A 23,271-nucleotide genomic window follows, 5' to 3' on the forward strand; every position below is an offset into this window, starting at 1 on the left:
GGCCTAGCAAAGGCAAGCTCAGCCCTCCATGGAGAAGCGACGCTGGACAGAGACAGTGATGCGGGGGACTCCGCTCACAGCTGCGTGAGCTCCAAAGGCCAGCAGGGAGATGCCCACAGGTCACAGGGCTGCTGCCAACCCACCCCAGGACAAGAGGGCCCTTACTGTCCCCACAGCCAGCCACTGCCTGGGAAGGAAGCTCCTGGGGCCAGGCCTTTCCCCTTAAGTATCTACTAAGCTAGAGCTGTCCAACCTGCCTCCCTGTAACAAACAAAGAAAAGCTTGGTGTGGGAGTGCACACCGGTCATCCAAGCACTCTCAGAGGCTGAGGCAGGGCGGGTCACAAGTTACATCCCAGTCTGGGCGTTTAAAAGGCTGGGGATGGATCTCAGGGGGAAGGCTCAGAGTTCCATTCCTGGTACTGCAAAAGAAAAGGGAGGGGAGAGAGAAGGGGGGGAGAAAGGGAGGGAGGGAGAGAGGAAGGAGGGAAGAAAGAGAGAGAGAGAGAGAGCAAGCATCTGTAGACTCAGCCCTCCCGTCTATGAGGAATGAAATTGTTTTCGACATCATGATTGTCTATGGCAGGATGAGAATTGGATTCTTCTTTGTTTGATTTTTTTGAGATAGGGTCTGGCTATGTAGTCCAGGCTGGCCTTGAACTCATGGGGATCTTCCTGCCTCAGCCTCCCAAGGGCTGGGATGACAGGTTTGTGCCACCACACCCGGCTGGAGAACTACATTGGTGACTGGGGGCTGCCTTCCCTTGAAAGGGCGCCCCCCAGAGGCAGAAAACTAAAGGCGGGGACATGGATACCGGGAGGGCGAGAGGGTCAGGTCCCCTTTCTAGGCCCAGCGCCAGCAGTTCGCAGCGCTTCCTGGTGGCCTCAGGTGGCAACAGCAATGGAATGCAGGGGAGGAACTGAGGCTTTTGAGCACTTGCAATGTGCTAGGGAGAATCTCACCCAGGGTACTGCAAACGCCTTCCATAATAAAAGGCACCAGGTGAGCCAGGCATAGTGGCGCACACCTGAAATCCCAACCTTCCGGGAGGCTGAGGCGGGAGGATTGCAAGTTTGAGGCAAGCCTGAGCAACTTAGCCAGACCATCTCAAAAAAAATTGTTTTAATAAAAATATAATAAAGTAGAAAAGGTCTGGGAATGTAGCTTAGCGCTCCCCAGTACAGGAAAAAAACAAAACAAAACAAAACAAAACAGGTCGGGCTTGTGGAAGTATAGACTAGAAAACACTAATGTACCTAATGTTAAGCAAAATAAGTCAGACACATTAGGTTAAATAGCACATGGTTTCTCACATATAATATATATATGTATGAAAATGTAGGAAGTGGGGAGAGGTTCCGATGGTTCCCCAAATTACCTATTCTGTTCTTTCAAAATATTTTAATATCTATGCTAATTTGTTTCATTTACACTACTAGTTTCTCTTAGTTAACACTACTCGTTTCCAGTTAACTCTGGAAAGAAAGTTTTGTGCTATTATCTGTTCCTTCTTAGTAAGAATCTCTTTGGTTTATGTTTTGTACTCTGAGTAACTACTTTGAAGAGAACAATACACAGTGTATTAACTGTTATTCTCTGATTGTTTGGTTATGAAGTGGTTTTATTTTTTCATAAAACAAAAATAAAGAAAATAAAAGGCACATGCTGCTGCCAGGACTGGGGCATGGTGCACGCCTAAGGGAACAGGAACCCCGTTAGGGGTAGGAACGGGTCCTGGGTTTCTCTGCAGTTAACCAGAACGTGTGAGTGGCGTGCTGGCAGCCACCTACAGTCCCAGCGCGGGGAGCCTGAGCCAGGAGGATTGGGGAGTTCAGTCCCAGCCTGGAACTTGGCTCAAAAAAAAAAAAATCAATCAATAAAGTATCATGTAGTTCAAAGTAGCTTTTATTTAAGAAAAAGATTTTGTTCTCATCCCCCAAAATATCTGAAGCGATGGCTATGCTGATTTCCCTGATCACTCTACTAATGTAGCGAAGGTAATATAACTAATGTAATACAGCCCTAGCGAAACATCACGCTCAGTATTGTTATCACTATTGTCATAGGTCTACCTACCTGTCCACTGTCAGCGACAGGGACATTCTTCGGGGGGTTTTTGTTTGTTTGTTTGGTGCTAGGGATGGAACCCAAGGCCTCTACCATTGAGAGACATCCCATTTCATTCTCCTTTTTTGTTCGTTTGTTTTGTTTTGTTTTTTTATAGATAGGGCCTCATTACGTGGTCCAGGTTGGCCTCAAACTCCCAGGGATCCTCCTGTCTCAACCTCCCAAGTGCTGGGATTACAAGTGTGCACCACCAAACCCAGCCCCATCTCACCCCTTTTTAAAACAGGGTCTCACTAAGTTGTCCAGGCTGGGCTCAAACTTGGGATTCTCCTGCCTCAGCCTTCTAGAGTGCTGGGATTACAGGTTGCAGTTGGTTAAATCTATGAATGCAGAATTCAATTGTACTCATGTTTCTATTGTGTTATCTTTCATCTAGAACTAAGCAAGGCACTAAGCCTTCTTAATCTTTAATAGACAGCTGACTCAATCTACCTGGCTGGTTGGCCACAGTGCTCACCCGTTTGCTGCTCACCTGTTTGATGAATTTGATCATTCATCAGGTGTTTATGGAGCATCTACTTGGAAGAACCATTGCCTCAGGCTCCGGGGGACAAGGCCATGAGTCTCAGTGGTCAGACCCAAGAAAAGAGACAGATGCTGTGCTTGGACCTATGCAAGAGTTGATGGGTTGGGATGTCGCTGGTAAAGGGGATGTAGGGCTGTCAGAGATTTCTGTCTGGAAAACGAAGACAATAGCAAGCACAGAGGAACAATGAGACTGGACCCAGGTGCCGGGGAAGATGCAGAAAGGGATGTATGATTCCATCACTGCTGGGTACAGAAAGCTGTGCTGTCAAAACTAGCTTCCACAGACAGCCCAGAACAGGACAGAGCACAGGACGATGGAGCTGGGCTCCCCTGTGGGCCTAGGAAACAGGAACTGGGGAGTGGAGGAGAGAGTCCCATAGACCATAGAAAACAATGCAAAAACCCACACCTGGAAATATCACTTGATCCAACGATTCCTCTTCTGGGAATAAATCTGAAAGAACTGAAAGCAGGAATGTGAAGAAGTATCTGTAGACTCGTGTTCACAGCAGAGTTACTCACAACAGCCAAAAGGCAGTGAAACCCATGTGTCCACTGATGGACAAATGGCTAAACAAAATGCAATGTGCAGTCCTAACGGAATATTACACAACTGTGAAAATGAAGGCAATTCCGATATGTGCTACAACACGGATGAATGTAAAGGGCATGACACTCAGTAAATAAGCCAATCACCAAAAGACCAACGTTGCACAATTCCACTTCTAGGAGGCCCCTAGAGGAGTCAGATTCATAGGGACAGGAAGTAGGACAGTGGGCCTCAAGGCAGGGGCAGGACAATGGAGAGTCAGTGTTCAGTGGCAACAGAGGTTGAATATGGGAAGCCGAGAGAATTCAGGAGACAGGAGCTGGGGTCAGCCGCACAGCCATGGGAATGTGCTCAGTATAAGGTGAGCTGCAGGTGTTGCTCAGCCATTGCCCAGAAGGATGAGGCCCTGGCTTCCCTGTCCATTGCCAAAAAAAAAAAAAATGGTTAAAAGGACAAATTTTATGTTATGTGCATTTTAGCCCCCGAAAGGGAGAGATATGCACATTTCTAATCCTAATCCTGTGGAGGCTGAGACAGGAGGATTGCAAGTTTGAGCCCAGCTTGGGCAATTTAGTGAGACTTCGTCTCAAAATTTTTAAAAATGTTTTAAAGGGCTGGGGATGTAGTCAGTGCTAGAGCACTGCTGGGTTTGATCCCTAGTATGGAAAAAGCCAGGCATGGTAGCACAGCCACGTGTGGTGGTGCATGCTGGTAATCCCGGCACTCAGGAAGCTGAGGCAGAAGGATCACTGTGAGTTCAAGGCCAGCTTTGAACTAGTGAGACCCTGTCTCCAAAAAAAAAAAAAGAGAGAGAGAGAGGTAAAGGGAAAGAGAGGGAGAGGGAGAAAGAAGAAGGAAAAGGAGGTGGAGGAAAAGAGGGATGAGAAGGAGAAGAAATCAACTGTAAGAAGAGAAAAAAGGAAATTTAGGTATGGATTGAAATTAGAAGATATAAAAGAATCATTCACAAGGTTGCCAGTGTGATATTAGTAAGAACATGTCTGTGTGCTTTAGAGGTATAGTCTGAAGCTTGTAAAATTACATAAAATCTGGGACTTACTTTCAAATATCTCAGAAAATAAGAAAAAGGAAAAATGGATTTATAGTGGAAGCCTGGCAAAACCCTGGTAACTATTAAATTTGGGGATTGGAGAGCTGGGGATTTAGCTCAGTGGCACCGTGCCTGCCTTGCAAGTGCAAGGTCCTGAGTTCAATCCCGATACCAAAAAAAAACCTGAGGGATTGGATATGAAGGGTTCACTGTTCTCCACTTTTAGTATATTTTAATCTTTTTAGTAGAAATGTCTCCCCCCACCCCACCCCCCAGCGCTGGGGACTGAACCTAGGGCTTTCACACGGAGCTACATTCTCAGCCCACCCTCTCACCCTTTTTTCTTTTTTTTTTTTTTTGGAGACAGGCTCTTACTAAGTCACCATATTGTTCAGGCTGGGCTTGAACTTGCAATCCTCCTGCCTCAGCCTCCAAGAGTGCTCAGATTACTGTCATGCATCACCTCACCTAATTGAATCAGTATCTTTTACTGAACACCATATTTAAAACTTGAAGACAAAGTTCTAAACCACGAAACCAAAAATGTTTTGAACCAATAAAGTAAAAACTGCGAACCATTTAAAAATACTATGCATCTCACTGATGCCTCTCCTCTCAACATTTTAACTTTCATGTATTTTTGTAATGCATGTCATAAATGTAGCAGAAAGCTTCTGTGATTTATAAATAATTGCAAATGCTTATGTTATGGGTGTGCTGAGAAACTATTTTGCTAGCAGGGATAGGAGCTCAGGAGTTTGGCGATCCTGGCTGTAAAGATGCTTCAGGTCTTTTTGCGGCCCTGGAAAGTAACAGGAATTGGAAACTGAGACAGAGGATAGCCATAGAAGGAGGCTGCGGTAGGAATGGCAGCTTGGGCCAGCATATGGCTCAGTGGTGAGCGCTTGCCTAGCATGCATGAGGCCCTGGGTTCCATTTTCAGCACCCCAATCCCTTAAGTGATGTGTCCTGATTCTGATCATTAGTCACACTACAGAGCTTCTCTTTTTGTCTCAGTTAGTTAGTTAGTTAGTTAGTTAGTTAGAGACAGGGTCTCGATATGTAGCCCAGGCTGGCCTCAAACTCTCTGTAGACCTCCTGCCTCAGCCTCCTGAGTGCTAGGATTACAGGCATTCGCCACCATGCCAGGCCTCTAATATTTATTTTCAAAGCTATTTGAAAGTAAATCCCTGCTTCTTTCTGTCGCAGAAGTTCTTTGGCCAAATCTGAGCTTGGGTTTTAGTGTCTGAAGGCACAGGGTTCAAATTCATACCAATGGTAAGTGGCTGGGAAGCCCCATGTGACTCCCCTCACCTCCCAGCCTCTGTTCCCCCAAAACTGAGGCCAGCACAGGGCCCAGTGCATGGCAGAGTAGTACTAAGGCAAAGAGGCCAAAAAGGGCTTAGTACTTCGTCTGGCGTACAGTGGGTACCCAAGAAGTGTTTGCTGTCTCTATTCATATAAATTATACTGAGCACTTCCTTTGGGTAACAGTGTTTTTTAATTCTTTAATTCACTATTCCATTCCCTAAAGAAAATTCTTTTCAGCAAGTCTGTGGAAACGACTCACTGGAACCGCTGTGTTTCTGAGAGATCAATTTCTTTATAAAAGGAAGGGGCAGAATGGGAGTAAGTGGTGATAACAAAAGGGGAAAGGAGGGGAGAGAGGAAGAGAGGAGGGCGAAGGTGAGTCCTGGAGGGAGGGCAAGATTGGAGCGGTGTTCAGCATTGGCGCTAAAAGTAACAGGTACATCCGGGTTATTTACGGAATGAGGGAGGGGGAGGGACAAGAGGGGAAGGGTCGGTAGGCGGAAAGGTAGCTGGGTTGGTGGGTCGAAGGACAGACGGATGGATGGAAAGATGATGGACGGATGGATAGGTGGGTGGATGGCTGGCTGGCTGGCTGGCTGGCTTGGGTAGGTGGATGAGTGGATGTATGAAGGGATAGATGGGTGATGATGGGATGGTGAATGGAAAGGATAGGTAAGTTAGTACATAGGTAGAGATGTTGGTGGATGGGCAAGTGTTTGGATAAATGGACAGATGGGTTGGCCGGTGGAAAGGTGGGTGGGTGATTGGATGGAGAGAAATATGGACTGATGGATGCATGAACGTGTGGGCGGAAGGAGAGATGTCAGGTAAATGAATAAGGAGATTGCATGGATAGATGGATAGAAAGAATGAGACATAGGTGGGTGGAAAGATGGAAGGATGGGTGGGTGAGTGGGTGGATGGGCGGATGGATGGATGGACGGATGGATGGGTGGATGGAGAGGTCGATGCAGAAGAGAAAAAGTTAAGACCAGTTGTGGCGAAAAAAGGAGAGGCCATTGCGTTTCCTCCCTAAACGATGCTCACGCGCGCCAGCAGGTGTCAGCCTAATCCCAGGAAACCCGCTCACAGCCGCCCTAGCACCTCCTCCACTCACCCCAAACTCATCCTGGGGCTTCGTCGCACCTCGCGTCTACATCGGCCCTCAACCCACAGAGATGTAGAGCCCGCTCCGTCCAGCAGAAGCAGAAGCAAGTGGCCTGGGCAGTGACAGCCCCGAACCCCCGTGGACAGCCAGGGTCCCCATCGTCACCGAAACCCAACCTCGCGTCTTTGCTAAAGAAACGCTAGAGCAAAAGCAAACAAAATTAACGAAAACTCAAAATTTTAAAAGCAGCACAAAGAAAAGAACACGAGACACCGCACAGAGAGGACTAAACTTTGGCGCGAGCCACCTTGGTCCTCCAGCGCCCGGGGACAGCTGGGCCACCAAGGTCACCGGGGAGCCCTGGCCCCGCCCCTGAATGCCCCTGAATGCCCCTGGAGAAAACCTACGTTGGGGGTCACTGGCAAAGAGCGGGGGCCCAGGTGCCAGCTCTGCCAAGGCTGTCACAGTCCTCCTAGCCCTCTCTGCCTTCAGCACACGGTTCCGTCTCTGCCCCCAAACCCACAGGGTTAGACTCCCGTGGAGCGGAAGTGGGGTTCCTGCGAGTTCCTCCAGACAGCCGCATCTCCCAGACCCCCTTCAGCAGGTCCTCCCCGTATTGCTGAGCTCCTTTATTGCTGCATCATGTGTGGGGAAATCCAGGGTTAAGGATCGAATCCCGCATATTTGGGGTGACTTAAGACCTGGGAACTAATTGGGCATATTGCCGCACACCAGTCATCCCAGTGCTCTGGGAGGCTGAGGCAGGGAGATCCCAAGTTTGAGCTCAGCCTGAGCAGCTTAGCAACTTGGCAAGACCCTGTCTCAAAATTAAAACTTTTAAAAAGTACTAGGGCTCAGTGCAGAGGCCCTGGGTTCAATCCTCAGTACTGGAAAAGAAAACTAGGATGGATTAGTGGGCACTGAGATTCCACAGCCAGTGTGCCCTCCTCTGCGCGCTCCAGCTTGCGACTCTGCACCCCACAGTTGGCCCCAAGACAGCTCCGCCTGCCCCCAGGCCCCCCACCCGCTCAGGTATACTCACTCCCACTCCTTCCTCCGGGCCTGCGGGGTACTGTGGGTCTTGTGCGCCTGGTGGGCCAAGATGACATCCCTGTGGTCCACCACGCCACCCCGCCGCCGCAGAGGGGGCCCCTCGAGACTGCTGCTCATCCGGGGGGTCCATGCATCCTGCAGGGCGCCATGGTGACTGAGGGGGTCGAGCATGGGGTCAGCGACCCTCGGCGATGGCGACATCCATGGGCCTCGCCCGGAAATTTCAGGGTCTTCCGTGCCCAGCACAAGGAGGAGGAAGCTGGAAGAGGAAAGAGGCAGCGTGAGAGGGCTGAGCCAGCGCAGACGCAGGCAGACAGGAGTCCAGGGACCAGAGAGGCCACCGTCGCCTCCCCGGAAGCCACCACGCACCCAGCCCCAGCTGGCAGGGTCCAGGATGCCCTGGCAACTGCAGGCCCTGAAACCTCTTCTCAGGTGCCTCCTGGCAACCACTGCAGCTCCTGGAGCAAAAGGCCACAGGATGTGTCCCTGTCACCCTCCCTGTCCAGGTGCGGGCTGCAGGAACCAGGCTGGGTCCCTCGGCATCTCAGCCTCCCTACGACACAAGGCACCACCAAAGCCTGCTCGTCCAGTCTGCTCTAGCCCCTGGGTCCCTGCACTCCACCGACAGGACAAGTTCCAGGGGGAGTTTGATATACACATGAGAGGCCACCTACCCGCCAGTCAGCTTCCCACAGGTGCAGTTTGCTTTGATGGCTTCAATTTTAATCTGATGTGTGTGTGTGTGTGTGTGTGTGTGTGTGTGTGTGAGAGAGAGAGAGAGAGAGAGAGAGAGAGAGAGAGAGAGAGAGAGAGAACCCAGGGCCTTCACACTGAGCCACAGCCTAGCTCTTCTCTTTTTTTTTAGAGACAAGGTCTCACTAAGTTGCCCAGGCTGGACTCATACTCAGCCTCTCAGAGGCTGGAATGTTTTATTTTTAATTGACACACAATTATAAACATGTAAAAAGCCCACTGTGAAGTTCGGTACACGTAGCCATGATCAAATCAGGGTCATTAGCTGGCGAAGCCCAACCGACCTCCAATGCTGCTTGACAAAGTTCCAGCTGGGGGAGAGAAAGGGTGGAACACATCGGACCCTCATGTTTTATTTTTTCTGGCCATAATGTTTATAATTGTTACTCTGGTCACAGGAGTCATTGTGTTTGTGACTAACAACAAACTCTCCATGAGGCAAATTGGCAATGATATATTGAAATCTGATCTGGCTCACAAGTCCCAAATTCCAGTTTCTCTTAGTTCTATTGCCACATCCACTCCTAAAGAAACCTCTCCTAAAACCCCCTCTGTTTCCTCACTACTATGACTCCCCCTCTTATTCCTGACATTCTGTTTACTAAAGGGGTCTTATGAAGAGATTGAAAGGACAGACCTTAGATGTAAGAAATAGTGGAAAGTGGGAAAAAGAAAGAAAGTTAAGGCAGGTAAATGCATTAAGGGGGCAAGTTACTCAATATTTCTCAAAGTGCTGTAAATATCTCCTGCTCATGGACTATGAACCCAAATGACATTTAGTTAAGATGAATAGAGGTAAAGTAAAATAGAGAGCTAATAGCAAACTATATTAACCATTGTGCAGTTTCTCAAGGGCCAGCTGGCGACCACAAGTTTGACACTTAGTTGATTAAATCTTACTTGTACCCCCACTGATACAAAGATTTTGATTAAGTTACTTTCTGTTCTGCTTAGGTGTGGGTAAATAAGGGGACAATTGTAATTTTTAAATATGTATTCGTGATGTTCAATGAAATGAAACAGCTTAGAGGAATTGTACTTTGTTTAACAAACAATAACCTTTACTTCAATAGAAAATTGCTAAGGCAACCTAAAATGTAAACATGTTCCGCCCAATGCCTCCTAGCTATTGCTTAAAGATATAAAAATAAATCAGACCCTGAGACTTCTCAGAGGGAACCTGAACACTGCTTGTGAAGGTTCTTTTCTCATCGCCGGTCCAGGACATCTCCCCTTCCTACCCTACATCGACTGCACATCGACGGCAGCTGGTCTGCGGCAATTAGCACACCCAGTGCCTGTTACATGGATTGTTTCCTTGTGGTGAACCACTGAAAACCTCTTCTTGGAGCTATTTTGAAGTATACATTAAGAGTCACTATGTGAGCCGATGCAGTGACACACATCTGTCATCCCGGCACTCTGAGAGGCTGAGGCAGGAGGATCCCAAGTTTGGGCCCAGCCTGGGCCACTTAATGACTTGATAAGGCCTTGTCTCAAAAAGGAGGGGGGACTGGGCATGCAGCTCAGTGAGTCCAGTTCCCAGTACTGCAAAAACAAGTGACTCTAGTTGGGCTGTGTTTTGAAAAGAAAAAAAGGGACAAGGTTCCCACCATTCATGTACTCAATATCAGAGGACCCTAAAGCCCTAAGAAAACCTTGGTGTTCATTCACTTATCCAGCAAATCCTGGGAGAGCACCCAGGGTGTGCTGGGCCCTGAGCTAGCCCTGGAGATGCCGTCAGGAATAAGGCTGACGATGTCCCCACCCACCCAGATGGACTGGACATTGGAGGGAGGGAGACAGACAAAGAGCAAAATAAGCCAAGGCACGATGTAGGGATGAAGAGCCTGAGCGCACTACGTAGCAGCGAGAGGAGCAGGCTGGGTGTGGGTCGCTTGGCCGAGGTAGTACGGGAGTGCCGCCCCCGCCATCCCAGGGACCCAGCTTGAGGACCTCAAGGACACCAGCCCCCGAGGTTCCCCGAGCCCCTCCGGTAACACAGCTTTGTGCCGTAGAGGCCTGCGCCCCCCCCCCCCCCCGCCAGCCACTAAGAGCCGCCTCTGCCAACCCAGGACGCCTGAGACAATGTCACCATTGCAGATGCAACTGTGACTGCATGGTATCCTTGGGGAGTCCTGGGAGGGACAAGGCCGTTCGTGTTCCCTGCAAGTCAGTGTTAAAACACACCTTCCACCTGAGGGCCGCAGCCCCTGGACGGGGAGCACCGGTCGGACCACAGAAAAGGTTCTGTCAGAAGGTACAGAAAGGCACTGTCCCCCAGGGCAGGTAGCAGAACACCCCAGACCAGGTGTGGCTCCCTCTTGGGTCCCTCTACTTGGTTTGTGGGTGGCTGTCGTTCTCTGTCGTTAAGTGGTCATCTCCTTTTATCGGTCTGAATCCTACCCCCCCTTTTCCTCTTCTTCTAGGACTACTGCTTTACTACACAGCATTCCCCTCTTATCTAAGGGGACTGAGAGGTGTGATCAAAACACACAGTTAACGTTTAGATTTTTTAAATGTCTAACAAGCAGGGCACAGTGGTGCACACCTGTAATCCCAGCACTTAGGAGACTGAGGCAGGGGGACCTCCATGCGTTCAAGGCCAGCTTGGGCTACATAGTGAGACTCTGTCTCAAAAAGAAAAAATTAAAAATAAAGAAATAAAAATGTATTGTAGTAAAAGACACAATAGCATGAATCTGCCTCAGAATACTCCCCTCCTTTTGAACAAAATTCTCCCATAATTCTTGCCACTTTCTGAAGCAGTTCTGGAAATCCTCTTTCCTGAGTATCTTTATGAGTTATGATAAAAATTACTGTGCGTGCTGCTGTCGAGTGCAATCGAGCGGAAAGGCAGGTTTGTAGAAACATCATCGCTGTGTCCTCATCCACCTTATTCACCAGATATGGTACTACGTGACTTCTGGCTCTTCCCCGAAGTCAAAATGACCATGAAAGAGAAACATTTTGAATCAGTTCAGGACATTGAGGCAGCCAGAACAGTGCGACTAAAGACACTCAGGAAAGAGGACCCTGAACTGCTCCAGAAAACAGCAAGAGTGATGGGATAAGTATGTATGAAATAAAGGGAAGTATTTTTGCTTTGATTTTAAAAGTTTTTTTTATTAGTATGTGTGTTAGTTACTTTTCTCTCATTGCTGAGACAAAATACCTGACACCCAAAGTTAGAGGGGGAGGAGTTTACTTGGCTTACAGTTTGTAGAGGTTTCAGTCCATAATCGTCTGGCTCCAAGGCAGGGATGGAAAACAGGCATCGCAGAGGAAAAACAACATGGTGTGCACAAGGTAGCAAAGGTAACAAAGGACCTTAACAGCACCTTTCTGCCCTTTTATCTCATCCAGACTACCCGGATTAGGGCGTTGCCAAACCAATCAGTCACGTGGTTTAGCAATCACATGCCTTTCTCAATCCCAGCATCATACACTCTAGATTCAGCACCTCAGAAAAAGCTCCACCTACAACTGCATGAGGCTTTAGGGGGACGTCTAGATACAAACCATAACGGTATATGTTTGTGATACGTAACACATTCATCTCAGGGAGGTAAGACAATAAGACCTACCTGGAAAATAAGCTCTAGCATGATTTTTCAGGATGCTCATATTATAAGCCCTATCCCAAAAATCAGCCCCAGGTAAGATGGTCAGCCAGATAGATGCATTTATATGGCCATTGCAACACACAACTAATGTATTGAATTATAAAATAGTAATATTAACATGTAATTAAGGGCTGGGGATTAGCTCAGTGGTTCTGCCACCTGCCTTGCAAGCTCAAGGACCTGAGTTCAATCCCCAGTACCAAAACAAACAAACAAACATATAATTAAGTATGAATAAATAATGTTATTGGCACTAATACTTAAAATAACTGTTAACACAAATTATAACCCAAGTGGTTGCCTTCGGAGAAGAGGTAAAGACCTGTGTAGACAGATGAACACCAGACTTATTACCCAATGACCAATCGGAGCACAGATACAATGCACAAGTAACACGTGCACTTGATAATGAACAGACATGCTTGGTTTTTTTTACATGCTTGTGTCTTACACTAATCTTCATAGTTCAGTATGTCATGTGTTGTAATGGACCTGCTCAATGCACTCCTGTGAAATAAACAAACATTCTCTGGATTTGGTGCCTGCAATTTTTCATCACTTTCATGTGGACCTTCATTCTTAACTGTCATCATTTTTGTCACCACTCCTGTGTCGTGAGTCTTCGATTAACACTTGATTTAATGGAAGCTTTGTGAAGCCAGCCTGTAGGAGGTAGGTCGTGACTTGGGTGAAGAATTCATGGGATAAAATCACCGACAGCTCTGTTGCCAATGTGCTACCAGCAGGCTACATGGACGAGAAGCGCTCATTTAAGGAGAGCTCTACTGCTGGACATGAGGGACTGGGCCGATGGTTCTACAGGAAATGGAGTTGCAAGACTGAGGCTGGAATTCGGGGTTCGGAGAGTTAGGACGAAGGTCCAGAAGAAGATGACATGACCGTATTTGAATAAATTACATTTCTGTACATGAATAAGAGTAGATGGGTATACATGGAAAAAAAAAAAAGAGAACCCCTGAAAATAAGCCCTATTTGGTCTTTTGGAGCAAAAGGTAACACAGGACTCAGTCTTATTTTCAGGGAAACACAGTACATAGGGCATCTTGATCCTTTTTACTCCTCCCCCCAGCTCCCTTCATTCCCAGATCCCCTCCTATCTCTGCAAAGTCTGTCTCTGGGGGAATATTTTGAAGAGGATTAATGGCAATGTGCCTTTTAGCATAATATTTTTTAAAATTTGAACATTCACTTTATTTTTTCAAACATACCTCATTATGTTCCAAGACCCCAGTGGATATCTGAAGCCACAGATAGCAGCCAGCCCTATATGTACTGTTCTCTCCATAGATGTGTACCTACAATCAATTTTAATTCATCTTTTAGTCACTGTGAGAAGTTACCAGCAACGAGTATTAATCAAATGGAACGAGTATGACCGTATACTCTCAGAAAAGTTACAGGAATATTCTCTCCCTCTCTTAGGAGTCCAGACCAATATTAATATTTTCAGAATACAGATGACCCCAGGGAACTGAAAGCACAGATATTGAACATGCAGATGAGGAGGGTTACAGCGCACATCTGCCCTTCTTGAAAGGACACACTGTTAAGTGAACAGCACGCTGCTATTTATATAGAATCACAGGAGCAGCCCTCAGCACTTGTTTTGGGGGAAGGGAAGAGGGAGTTCCTATCCATCTTATTCCTTTTTTTTTCCATTAAGTTTATTGGTACATTTTAGGTATAAAATACAGTTACAGTCATCATTGGGATCTTGTACCATTACATGAGTATCTTGGTTCTTATTTTTTCCCCTTCCCTTGCCCTCCCTTCACCCCCTCCACCTTCCCGATTTGCAAAGACTTTGTTTCCATTTTTTCCTTTTCTCATATTTTTTCTTTTCCCTTTTTTCCCTTTCCCCTACCCCTCCCAATTCCTCTGCTCCTTTAGACCTTTTCTTCCTATTACACAATATTAATTATACATTTTTTAAATTACAATAGCAACATCTAGGAGACATTACCACAGATTTTACAGAATTCAAAAGGATATAGAAAGCACATTACAAAAATCTTTTTTGAAATAAATTTGACAACTTCTAAGAAGTACCTTGGAAGACAAATTAATGAGACTAACTCTGGAGGAAATATAAAATTTGAATAGCACCTATTAAAGAAAGTATATTCCTAGCTTGAAAACCTACCTACATGACAACAGCAGGCTCATATACATAACTGATAGATTATATCAAACAATAAAAGCAGAAAAAAGAAGGAACACTTCTCCCCTCATTTTAGGAAAACCACATTGTGCTAATCCTAAAACTGGATAAAGATAATAGAAGAAAAAAGTATGAACATAGATAGAAATTTGTTTAATAAAACAAACTATTAGAAGTCAGATCCATCTTATTTCTTTATCTCACTTTAATCCATTGACAAGAACTTCAGTATAATCTTGAGGCAGAAACAGTAGGTATTGTCTTGTTTCTAATTTTAGTTTTTATACAGGTCATGCTGGTGCCCCCACCATGGTCCCAGCTACTCCAGAGGCTGAGGCAGGAGGATCGCTTGAGTCTAGGAGTTCCAGGCCAGCTTGGGCAATAAAATGAGATCCCATTTCAAACCAATAAAACTAATTTTCCTTGTTAATATAGCTTTTAGATTGTTTTAAACTGACAAAGATTGTAAATATTTATATTGTGCAATAAATAGTGACTTCAAATGTTGAGTGAGCTGGTTACATTTTAAAGGGTAGGGCAGAGATAACCTCAAAGTATAGGGGGCATCTGAGCAGAGGCCGAAAGAGGTGACACAGAGACAGATGCACGTGCAAAGCCCCTGCAGCAGGATTCGCTCAAGGAACCAGGGGGTGGGCTGGGTGCAGCTCAGTGAGGGGCACTGGCCTGGCCTCCCAGAGGCCCTGAGTCCCACACCCCCAGCACCACAAAACAAAACACAATCAAGCAGGAGACCCATGTGGCTATGAGTGAACAAGGAGGGGGTGCATAGGAGATGGAGGACAGGCCTTGCAGTGCCCTGCAGACCACACTGAAGACTTCTCTCAGTTCTTCTCAGAACAACATGGCACCCGCCTTTGGGAATCCACTCCTCCCTCAACAGCACATTTTCACTCCCAAGTGATTTTTCCCACCTGGGCTTTTCAATATCTTTCCAAAAAGCTGGGACTGATGAAATGGAACCAAGAGGCTGCACCTCACCTCACACACTCATTTCCCAAGTGTCCGTAGCACCCATGGGTGGAGATCTGCGCGGATAGCGAGGCTGCCCCCAGCTGCAGAGCCTGGTGCAGGAAGGCGCCTGAAGCTCTCCTAGACCACTTCCTCTGCTCTATTTCTTTCCCTTTCACTTCAAAGTATCCTAATAAATGAGAATTTCCTATCCTCTCCAGGAGGATCAGCTCCACAGCAGCTGCCCAGTGCCCTTGTCCTCCAGCTTCCTCTAAGTCTTGTCACCTGCAGGATGTAATGACCTGTCCTTCCTGGGGCCTTTATGCTTCACCCTTGATTGCCTATGATTGTTAATTTCTAAAGTCTTTTGTGTTTTGTCAAATACTTTTCCCTCATCCTGAAAAAAGAAATCTGCTAAGCCTTCAATAACCACTTACACATAGAAGGTATATTCCTTTCTATTTTACAGAAATAAAACTGAAGGCAGGAAGTAGATTCAAGGGTCTCCCACATAGCCTGGCTATGAGATTGTAAGTCTCCTTGTAAGAGTTATCCCTCCTCCCAACATAATCTCACTGCATGGATATGAGGAGAAATCCAGCTTCTAGATTGGGTGTGCCATGTAGTATCTGCACCTTAGTAAAACCTCAAAACTAGGGCTGGGGTGCACCTTGGTGGTGAGCACTTGCCTAGCCTCCATAAGGCCCTGGGTTCCATCCCAGCACCACAAAAGAAAAGAAAACTCAATGATCAGACATGATGGAAGCATTTTGATGGGAAAAGTTCTAAGCTGAGTTCGGTGGCACAGGACTGTAATCCAGGGCTGAGGTAGGAGGATCATAACTTCAAACCCATTCTGGACAACTTAGTAATTTAGTGAGACCCTGTCTCAAAATTTAAAATTTTTAAATAGGGCTGGCTGGGGATGTAGCTCGGTGTGAAGGTCCTGGGTTCAATCTTTAGTACAAAACAAAAAGAAAGGAGGGAGGGAGAGGAGGAAGAAGAAGAAAGAAGAGGAAGAGGAAATAGAGGAAGAGAAGGAGGAGGAAGAGGAGAAATTGTTCTAAACAGCAGAAGTTTACATAGCTGCCAAGGCAGGAGGAACAGCAAAGCCAAACCTGAGGTGCTCACCCGATATGACACCTCCTGAGGCAGCCACCTCCTTGTTATCCAGGCCCAAGAAAAATACCCAATTTCCCTCACTATGGTCTGGATAGAAGTGTCCCCAGGCTCCTGTGTGGAAGGTTTGGTCTCCAGGCAGTGGTGCTCAGAGTGGGGCTCACGGGTGACTGGATCAGGAGGCTCTGCGTCACTAGCGATGAATCCATAATTTGATGGCTTTATTGGGAGTGGCAGAAACTAAGGAAGTAGAGGCTGGTTGAAGGGCATGGGTCACTCCACACCTTGTCCCCAGCTCTTCTCTGTCTGTCTGCTTCCTGGCCACCATGAAGTGAGAAGCCTCCTCCACACATTCCTGCTGCCATGATGCTTCTACCCAGAGTCAGCAGACCACGGACTGAGCCCTCTGAAACCATGAGCCAAAATCAACCTCTCCTCCTCTGAATTGATTTTCTTAGGTATTTTCTCACAGTGACAGAAAGGTCATCTCATTATAGATCCCACAATTCACCCTGATGCCCAAGCCACAAATAGAGTTCATTGCCTGCTTCCCTTCACCTGCAGGGTTGAATCCAAAATACATCCTGCCTCCCACCACTGCACAGCCAGGACACAGGCAGTCAGAATTTGGGCTTTAATGGGAGAAAAGTACATCCCATGGGACTCCCTCCACCCCTCCAACTTCCTCCATCCTCTTTTACCTTCCCAGATTCACTGGCCTCCTCACCATGCCTGGCCTTTCCCAGGCTCATTCCCCTCTCTGTACCCTCTGTTCCCACCTCCTGGGCTGCTTTTCCCTTAGTCTCCAAGGACTGCACCTTTCACCATTCAAGGCTGCAGTCAGAGGCACCTGGCTGGACCATTCTGCCCAAAGTGACACCCCAGCCAGAGTTCCCATCACTCTTCCCAGTGAGGTCTGTATGATGTGTACTGCTCCCTGGAAGTGCTTATATGTGGGACTTGTATCACATCTACTCCCCGTGAGCTCTACAGGAACAAAGATCCTGGCTTGTCCTCTTGCCTTTGGTTCCCAGACACCTTCAATATGTCTTGCCTGGATGGATGGATGGGTGGATGGACAACCTTAGGCATGGGTCCACCCAGGAAACAGTATCAAGTCTCTTACAAACCACCACCTGGAATCCAGAGCTTTTCCCAAGTAGGGAAGGAATAGATATCGTGTGCTGGGAAAAGTGCTTGACCTCAGGACTGTGAAGCCAGTGTGACCCCAGCAACTAGCCGTGGGGCCCCCTGCAAATTACTTAAGCCTCTGAGATTCTGCTTTCTTCTCCATACCATGGAGATCAGTCAGTATACTTGTCTCCCGGTGCTGTTGAGGATGGGTTCCTGAACCCCTGAGGACATCAAACTCCAGGGACACTCAGGTCCCTTAGATAAAGTGGCCCAGCTTGGCACAAAAGCTACTCACATTCTCCTGTAGCCCTTAATTCATCTCCAGACACTGAGACAGTGCAAATGCTATGTAAATAGAGCTACACTGTGTTGTTTAGGGAGGGAAGACAAGAAAGGTGTGTATATGTTCAGCACAGATGCAATGTTGTAATGTGTCTTAGATATGTGGCTGGTAGGAGCCCCAGACGGGGAAGCTGCAGACACAGAGGGCCGGCTGTCCTTCAGAACGCTTTTGGGGTGGACCAAGGGCTCCCCTGTGAGAAGACAGTGTCACCGCACAGTCAGGCCATGGAAAGTGTTGGGCAGACACCAGCTCTTGTGTTGATTTGTGGTAGGTCGGTCGAAGGGGACATTGCAGGGGACGGGGACAGCTGCTCCAACAACGTCACCAGGGCACTCAGCAGAGCCCTCGTGTGTGGCTCCAGCAGAGCCCCAGCTGTCCTGTGTGTACACACAACAAACAAACACAGCCCAGCCCACCCTTGGTCCCCAGCTAGGTGTCCATCTCCGGCACCTGGGCACCCTCAGGGCCTAGTGGTGACCAGGTGTGTGATCCCACCCACTATGTTTGCCCAACCGAGGCACAGAGGAGATGGTAAATATGGGTTGCTCCACCTAAAAGCAGCCGGGTGCTGCAAAGAGACAGTGGGAAGGGAGACAATGGGGAAAAGCAAACAGAAGAAAACAAACAGCACAACGCCGGAAGCCACAGCAAGCCTTCTTGTTGATGTGCTAACAGGAACAGAACCCACTCAGCGCACCAGCTCTCGGCTGTGCCCATCCTGCCCACATCCTCACGAGAGCCACACTAGAGATCGAGGCTGACTCCCACCACCAAGCCTGGACCAACCTGCATTGCTATGGCAACCAGATGGAGACCTCTCGGCTCACACGGCTCAGGCTCAGAAGCAATGCGGAAGAGGCAGGGAAGGGCGGCCTTGGGGGAAGTCTGAGGACCTTCTGCGGCCGCCCCACCCCATGTGGATAGAGCCTTTAGCCAGTAGTTTCCAAGAGTGAAACAAGAGGTACTAACTGATTTAAATTTTAAAAAAAAGGGTAAAGGACAGAGCACTGAAGAACAAAAGTAAAGAACATTGTCTAATTTCACAGGCTCATCATACATGTTAGAAAACTTATGATGTTCCCAGAGAGGGAGAAGGACTAAGAGGCATCCACTGTGTAAGGGTCTAAGGAAGACGGAAAGACAGGACAGGCTGGGGACTGGAGCCTTACAATCATGGGGCTCCGCATCTGATCCAGTCTGGGCACCTGCGTCTTCTGGGCCTTTGCTGTTCTCCAGGATGAAGGAGCCAGCCTTCTAGACATAGATCTCTGTGAGCCACTACAAGAGTCTCTGTGGAACAATTCCTAGAAGTGGAATTGCTATTTCAAATAGTGTGCACCTTTTAAAATTTGACACTCTCTCACCAGAATCGAGGCGATATCTTGATGCATAGACCAGTTCTTGGTGAGCAACCAGACCCTGACAAAATTCCTGGGTCCTCTTTTCTATCTTTTTTTTTTGGTGGTACCAAAAATTGAACCCAGATCCTTTGCAGCAAGCTACATCCCCAGCCCTGTTATTTTAAGACAGGGTCTTGCTAAGTCACTAAGTCGCCAGGCTGGACTCAAGCTTGAGATCTTCCTGCCTCTAAGCCCTCACCCTGAGTACCAGGATTTGATGTGTCCTCTTATAAGGGCCCTAATCCACCATGAGGGACCCCCACCATGACTTCAACTACACCCCAGATACTGCTCATTGAGAGTTAGCACCTCAACAAGAAACTGTGAGTGCCATGAAGAGGTCCACAGCAATGCACGAATGCAGGGCAGGCAGGCCTTGCACCCGTGGTTGTGCTACCACACATCCAGCCAAGCAGAGGGAAAATATTTGGGAAAATCGCATCTGTGCTGAACATGCATGCAATTTTTTCTTGCCTTTTCTCCCCAAATGACACAGTATAACAACTATTTCCCTTGTGCTAGGAGTTATAGGTCACTGAGAGATCGCCTGAAGTCTACAGGGGGATTGCGTACACTCTCATTTTATACAAGGGACTTGGGCACCCGTGGATTTCAGTATTTGTGGGGTCCTGGTGCTGACTCCCCACAGACACCGAGGGGTGACTGTACTTGATGAAAACAGTGTGCGTTTCCATTTGGAAGGTTTCCTCCTGCCCTGGAAACCGTGCATTCCAGTGGGATAGCACGATGCAGTGTGCCACCCCGTTGAAAACAGGGAAGGGGCTGTTAAAAAGAGCAGCTGTGTGGGAAATCAGAGCCCCCCACCCCTCTCGTCTCCTCCCAGCCTTCATTCTCTTCCACCCTGCGGCATCCAATCCTGCCTTTCTCTGTGTGCTAAGAGCCCATAAAGCAGCCAACTCTCACCCGGATGAGAGAGGGGTTGCTAAGACCCACAGAAACGGCGTAGGCCGTGACACTGGCCGAGCACAGGTTCCAGCAGCCAGGACGCAAACAATCCAAATGTCATCATAAATTGACCTCAAGTGCAGTCACCAGCTTCCGGACGGTGTTTCATTGGACTGATAGTAAAGGCAATTTCAGGCCCTGAACAAACACTCTCCACTGCAGGTAGCCAGGTAGGTGGGAAGAGTTGAGGACCTATCTAGAATTAAAACCTCATAACCAGAAAAAACCCCAAATGTCCACTCAGGGAGGGACAGGTGGGTAAGCAAACAGAGGAATATTACTCGGCCCTGAAGAGAAAGGGAATTCTGACACGTGCTACAGCATGGGTGGACCTTGTGAACATTATACTACCCTAAAAAAACCAGACACAAAAGCCAAATACTATATGATTTCACTCACTGGCGGTCAGTAGAGTAAGAGTCATAGAGACAGGAAGTAGAGTGGTGAGTGCAAGGGCTGGGGAGGGGACAGGGGTGTTTAGTGGGGACAGAGTGTCAGTGTGGGAAGATGAAAAAGGTCTGGATATGGATGGTGGTGAAGCTTGCACAACAATTCGAACACTGTTAATGCCTCAGAATTGCACGCTTAAAAATGGTTAAGGGGGAGGCTGAGGCAGGAGGATCAGAAGCTCAAGGCCAGCCTGGGCAACTTAGCGAGACTCTCTCAAAATAAAAATTAGAAATGACTGAGGTTGATCTGGGCATGGTGGCACAAGCCTCTGATGCCGGCACTCTGGGAGGCTCAGGCAGGAGGATGACAAGTTAGAGCCAGCTTGAGTAACTTAGCAACTTAGCAAGACCCTGGCTCAAGATCAAAGAACAAAGAGAGCTGGGGGTGTAACTCAGTGCAGAGGCCCTGGGTTCCATCTCCAGTACTGAAAAAAAAAAGTAAAGATGGTCAATTTTATGTTATATATACTTTACAAATAATTTTCATGTGTAAAAAATTTTAATTTTTAACAAGTGACCTGAAATGTGCACCCATTCTCATGCCGGTACCTAAGTATTTACAGTGGTCCTGGCTTTGAGCCTTTATAATTCCCAGCACCAGCATCCCCTGAGTGAGAAAACTGATAAATAGATACAGTGTCCATAAAGAGATGTGGCCAGGCATGGTGGTGCACACCTGTAATTCCCAGCACTCAGGAGGCTGAGGCGGGAGGACTGCCACAAGTTCAAGGCCAGCCTGGGCTACATAGCGAGACCCTGTCTCAAAACACCGATGATGATGATGATGATGATGATGATGATGATGATGATGATGATGATGTAAACGCTGTAAGGAGACATGGGCAGGAAGAAGGAGATGCAGGCCTTGATGAGTAAATACAGGCACGAGTAAGGAGCCAGGCACCACAGGGCAGTGCAGGCTGCTGTCAGCAGATACAGGCTCATATGAGGGGTTTGTTTTGACTCTGGCCACAGCTCCAAGGTCCTCCATGTCGAGTGGTGTGAAATCCCCACACCTCATTTTGGCACAGACAGGGAGTAAGGTGGAAAAAAACATCAGAAACCATGACTGACCAAGCTCCCGTGGCCGGGAGTGAAACTCCAGCCCTGCCCCACATGGTTGAGAACAGACCTGACCATAAGGCCAGGACAGATGGTGGAGGCGCCAACCTGGGGCCCGCAAGCCCGTGTGCCAGGCGGAGCTGGCAATGTCCACCCTGGAGAGAAGCGAACAATGTCATCACAGGGACAGGTCACCTGGGATCCGGGAGACTGGAGGACCGGGCGGGGCGGGATGCCGGCTGCAAGGGCGCAGTGTGAGCTGCTCAGTTGCAAGCCAGATTCTTCCCCCAACCCTATCCTAGCTCTGCCATCCTCCATCCAGGCAGCGATATATGTTGAGCACCTACTAAATACCAAGCACTATTCTCATTCCAGGGGCCCAGCAGTGAACCAGAGAAGACAAAAGCCCCTTCTGTCCTGGAGTTGAACTTCAGGCTGGGGAGAAGACCGGATACAGAGAAAAGAAATAAAATGCACAAGTCAGATGGAGAGGAGAAGACAGGAGAGGAAGAGGGGAAGGAAAGTGGGTTGTCACTTCCACAGGGACTGGGAGGAGCTCCCTGAGGAAGGGCCTTGTCGGGAGCTGTGAGGGGGCCAGTTGGAGAGCGCCCAAGAGGAACAGCTGTGCAAAGGCTCTGGGGCTGATGTGACTGGAACAAAGTGAGTGAGGAGGAAAATTGCAAGAAAGAGGGCAAGGAGGTGCTGGAAACAGAAGGTACTGGGCCTAGCAGGGCACGGGGAGACCCCTGGCATTTGTTGAGGAAGGTAGGAGCCATGCAAGGTTCCAAGCTCATGCGGGACATGAACCTGACTCAGTGTTCACAGGCACCCTCTCAGGGTCAGATTTGCAAGAAAGCCAAAGAGCAATGGAGCCCATCACCCCAGCTATTGGGGGCTCCTGGTCGCCCGACCCCTTCACAAGCAATCTCAGAATCCCCAGCTTTCACTGCCTTGAACCCCTTCCCCACCCCAAAGTCCAGCTGGAGAGATGTATCTTTCTTAGAAGCCACCAGAGGACTCTACCTGTGCCCACACCCCTGCCTGCCCATTGCGCCCCAGGTGTTGGCTTCTCCTGCCTGGGGCTCCTGTGGCCACAAGATCACATCCCCTGCTCCAGCTAGGATCCCAGATCTTCCCCCTCTTACTGTGTGACCTTGGGAAAATCACCTCACCTTTCTGGGCCACATTGCCTTAGCTGTGGAATGAGGGTGGCTAGAGCACATTATTTGTGGAGTCATCATGAGGGCAAAACACAGCCAGTCCTCTGTATTCTCGGACTCCACATCCAAGGACTCAATCAACATCCAGCCAAAGATTTTGGCATCTGCCAGAGGTCGTGGAATGAGCCCTCTGGATACCAAGGGACGACTGTAACTTATTCTCTGAAGCCGGCTCACCACCCTCGTCATCATGGGCATCACTACACTCCCAATGCACCCTGGAAACCTAGCCCAGTGCCCGGCCAACAGGGACAACTCAATGAAGACTTGCTGTGAGGTGGGTCGATCGTTCCTTGAAATCTCAGCTCCTTAGGAGGCTG

At 48.2% G+C, this 23,271-nt stretch overlaps 1 protein-coding gene across 8 annotated transcripts in view; it reads right to left on the reverse strand.

The window, feature by feature from the left end:
- Positions 1–23,271, reverse strand: part of Cacna1a (calcium voltage-gated channel subunit alpha1 A) — a 306,123-nt gene that overhangs the window by 278,141 nt on the left and 4,711 nt on the right. For all 8 annotated transcript variants that reach the window (XR_015447494.1, XM_004872432.3, XM_004872431.3 and 5 more), the window contains exon 2: positions 7,718–7,987. Coding sequence is in view for 7 of the 8 variants with exons in the window: in XM_004872432.3 (XP_004872489.2) it covers positions 7,718–7,929 (212 nt within the window). In the remaining variant the exon portion in view is untranslated. The remainder of the gene's footprint in view (positions 1–7,717; positions 7,988–23,271) is intronic.

Source organism: Heterocephalus glaber, unplaced genomic scaffold (assembly GCF_053883595.1).
Source record: "Heterocephalus glaber isolate CG9 unplaced genomic scaffold, H.glaber_assembly_v1.0 deba00001760, whole genome shotgun sequence".
Classification (NCBI taxonomy): Eukaryota; Metazoa; Chordata; class Mammalia; order Rodentia; family Bathyergidae; genus Heterocephalus; species Heterocephalus glaber.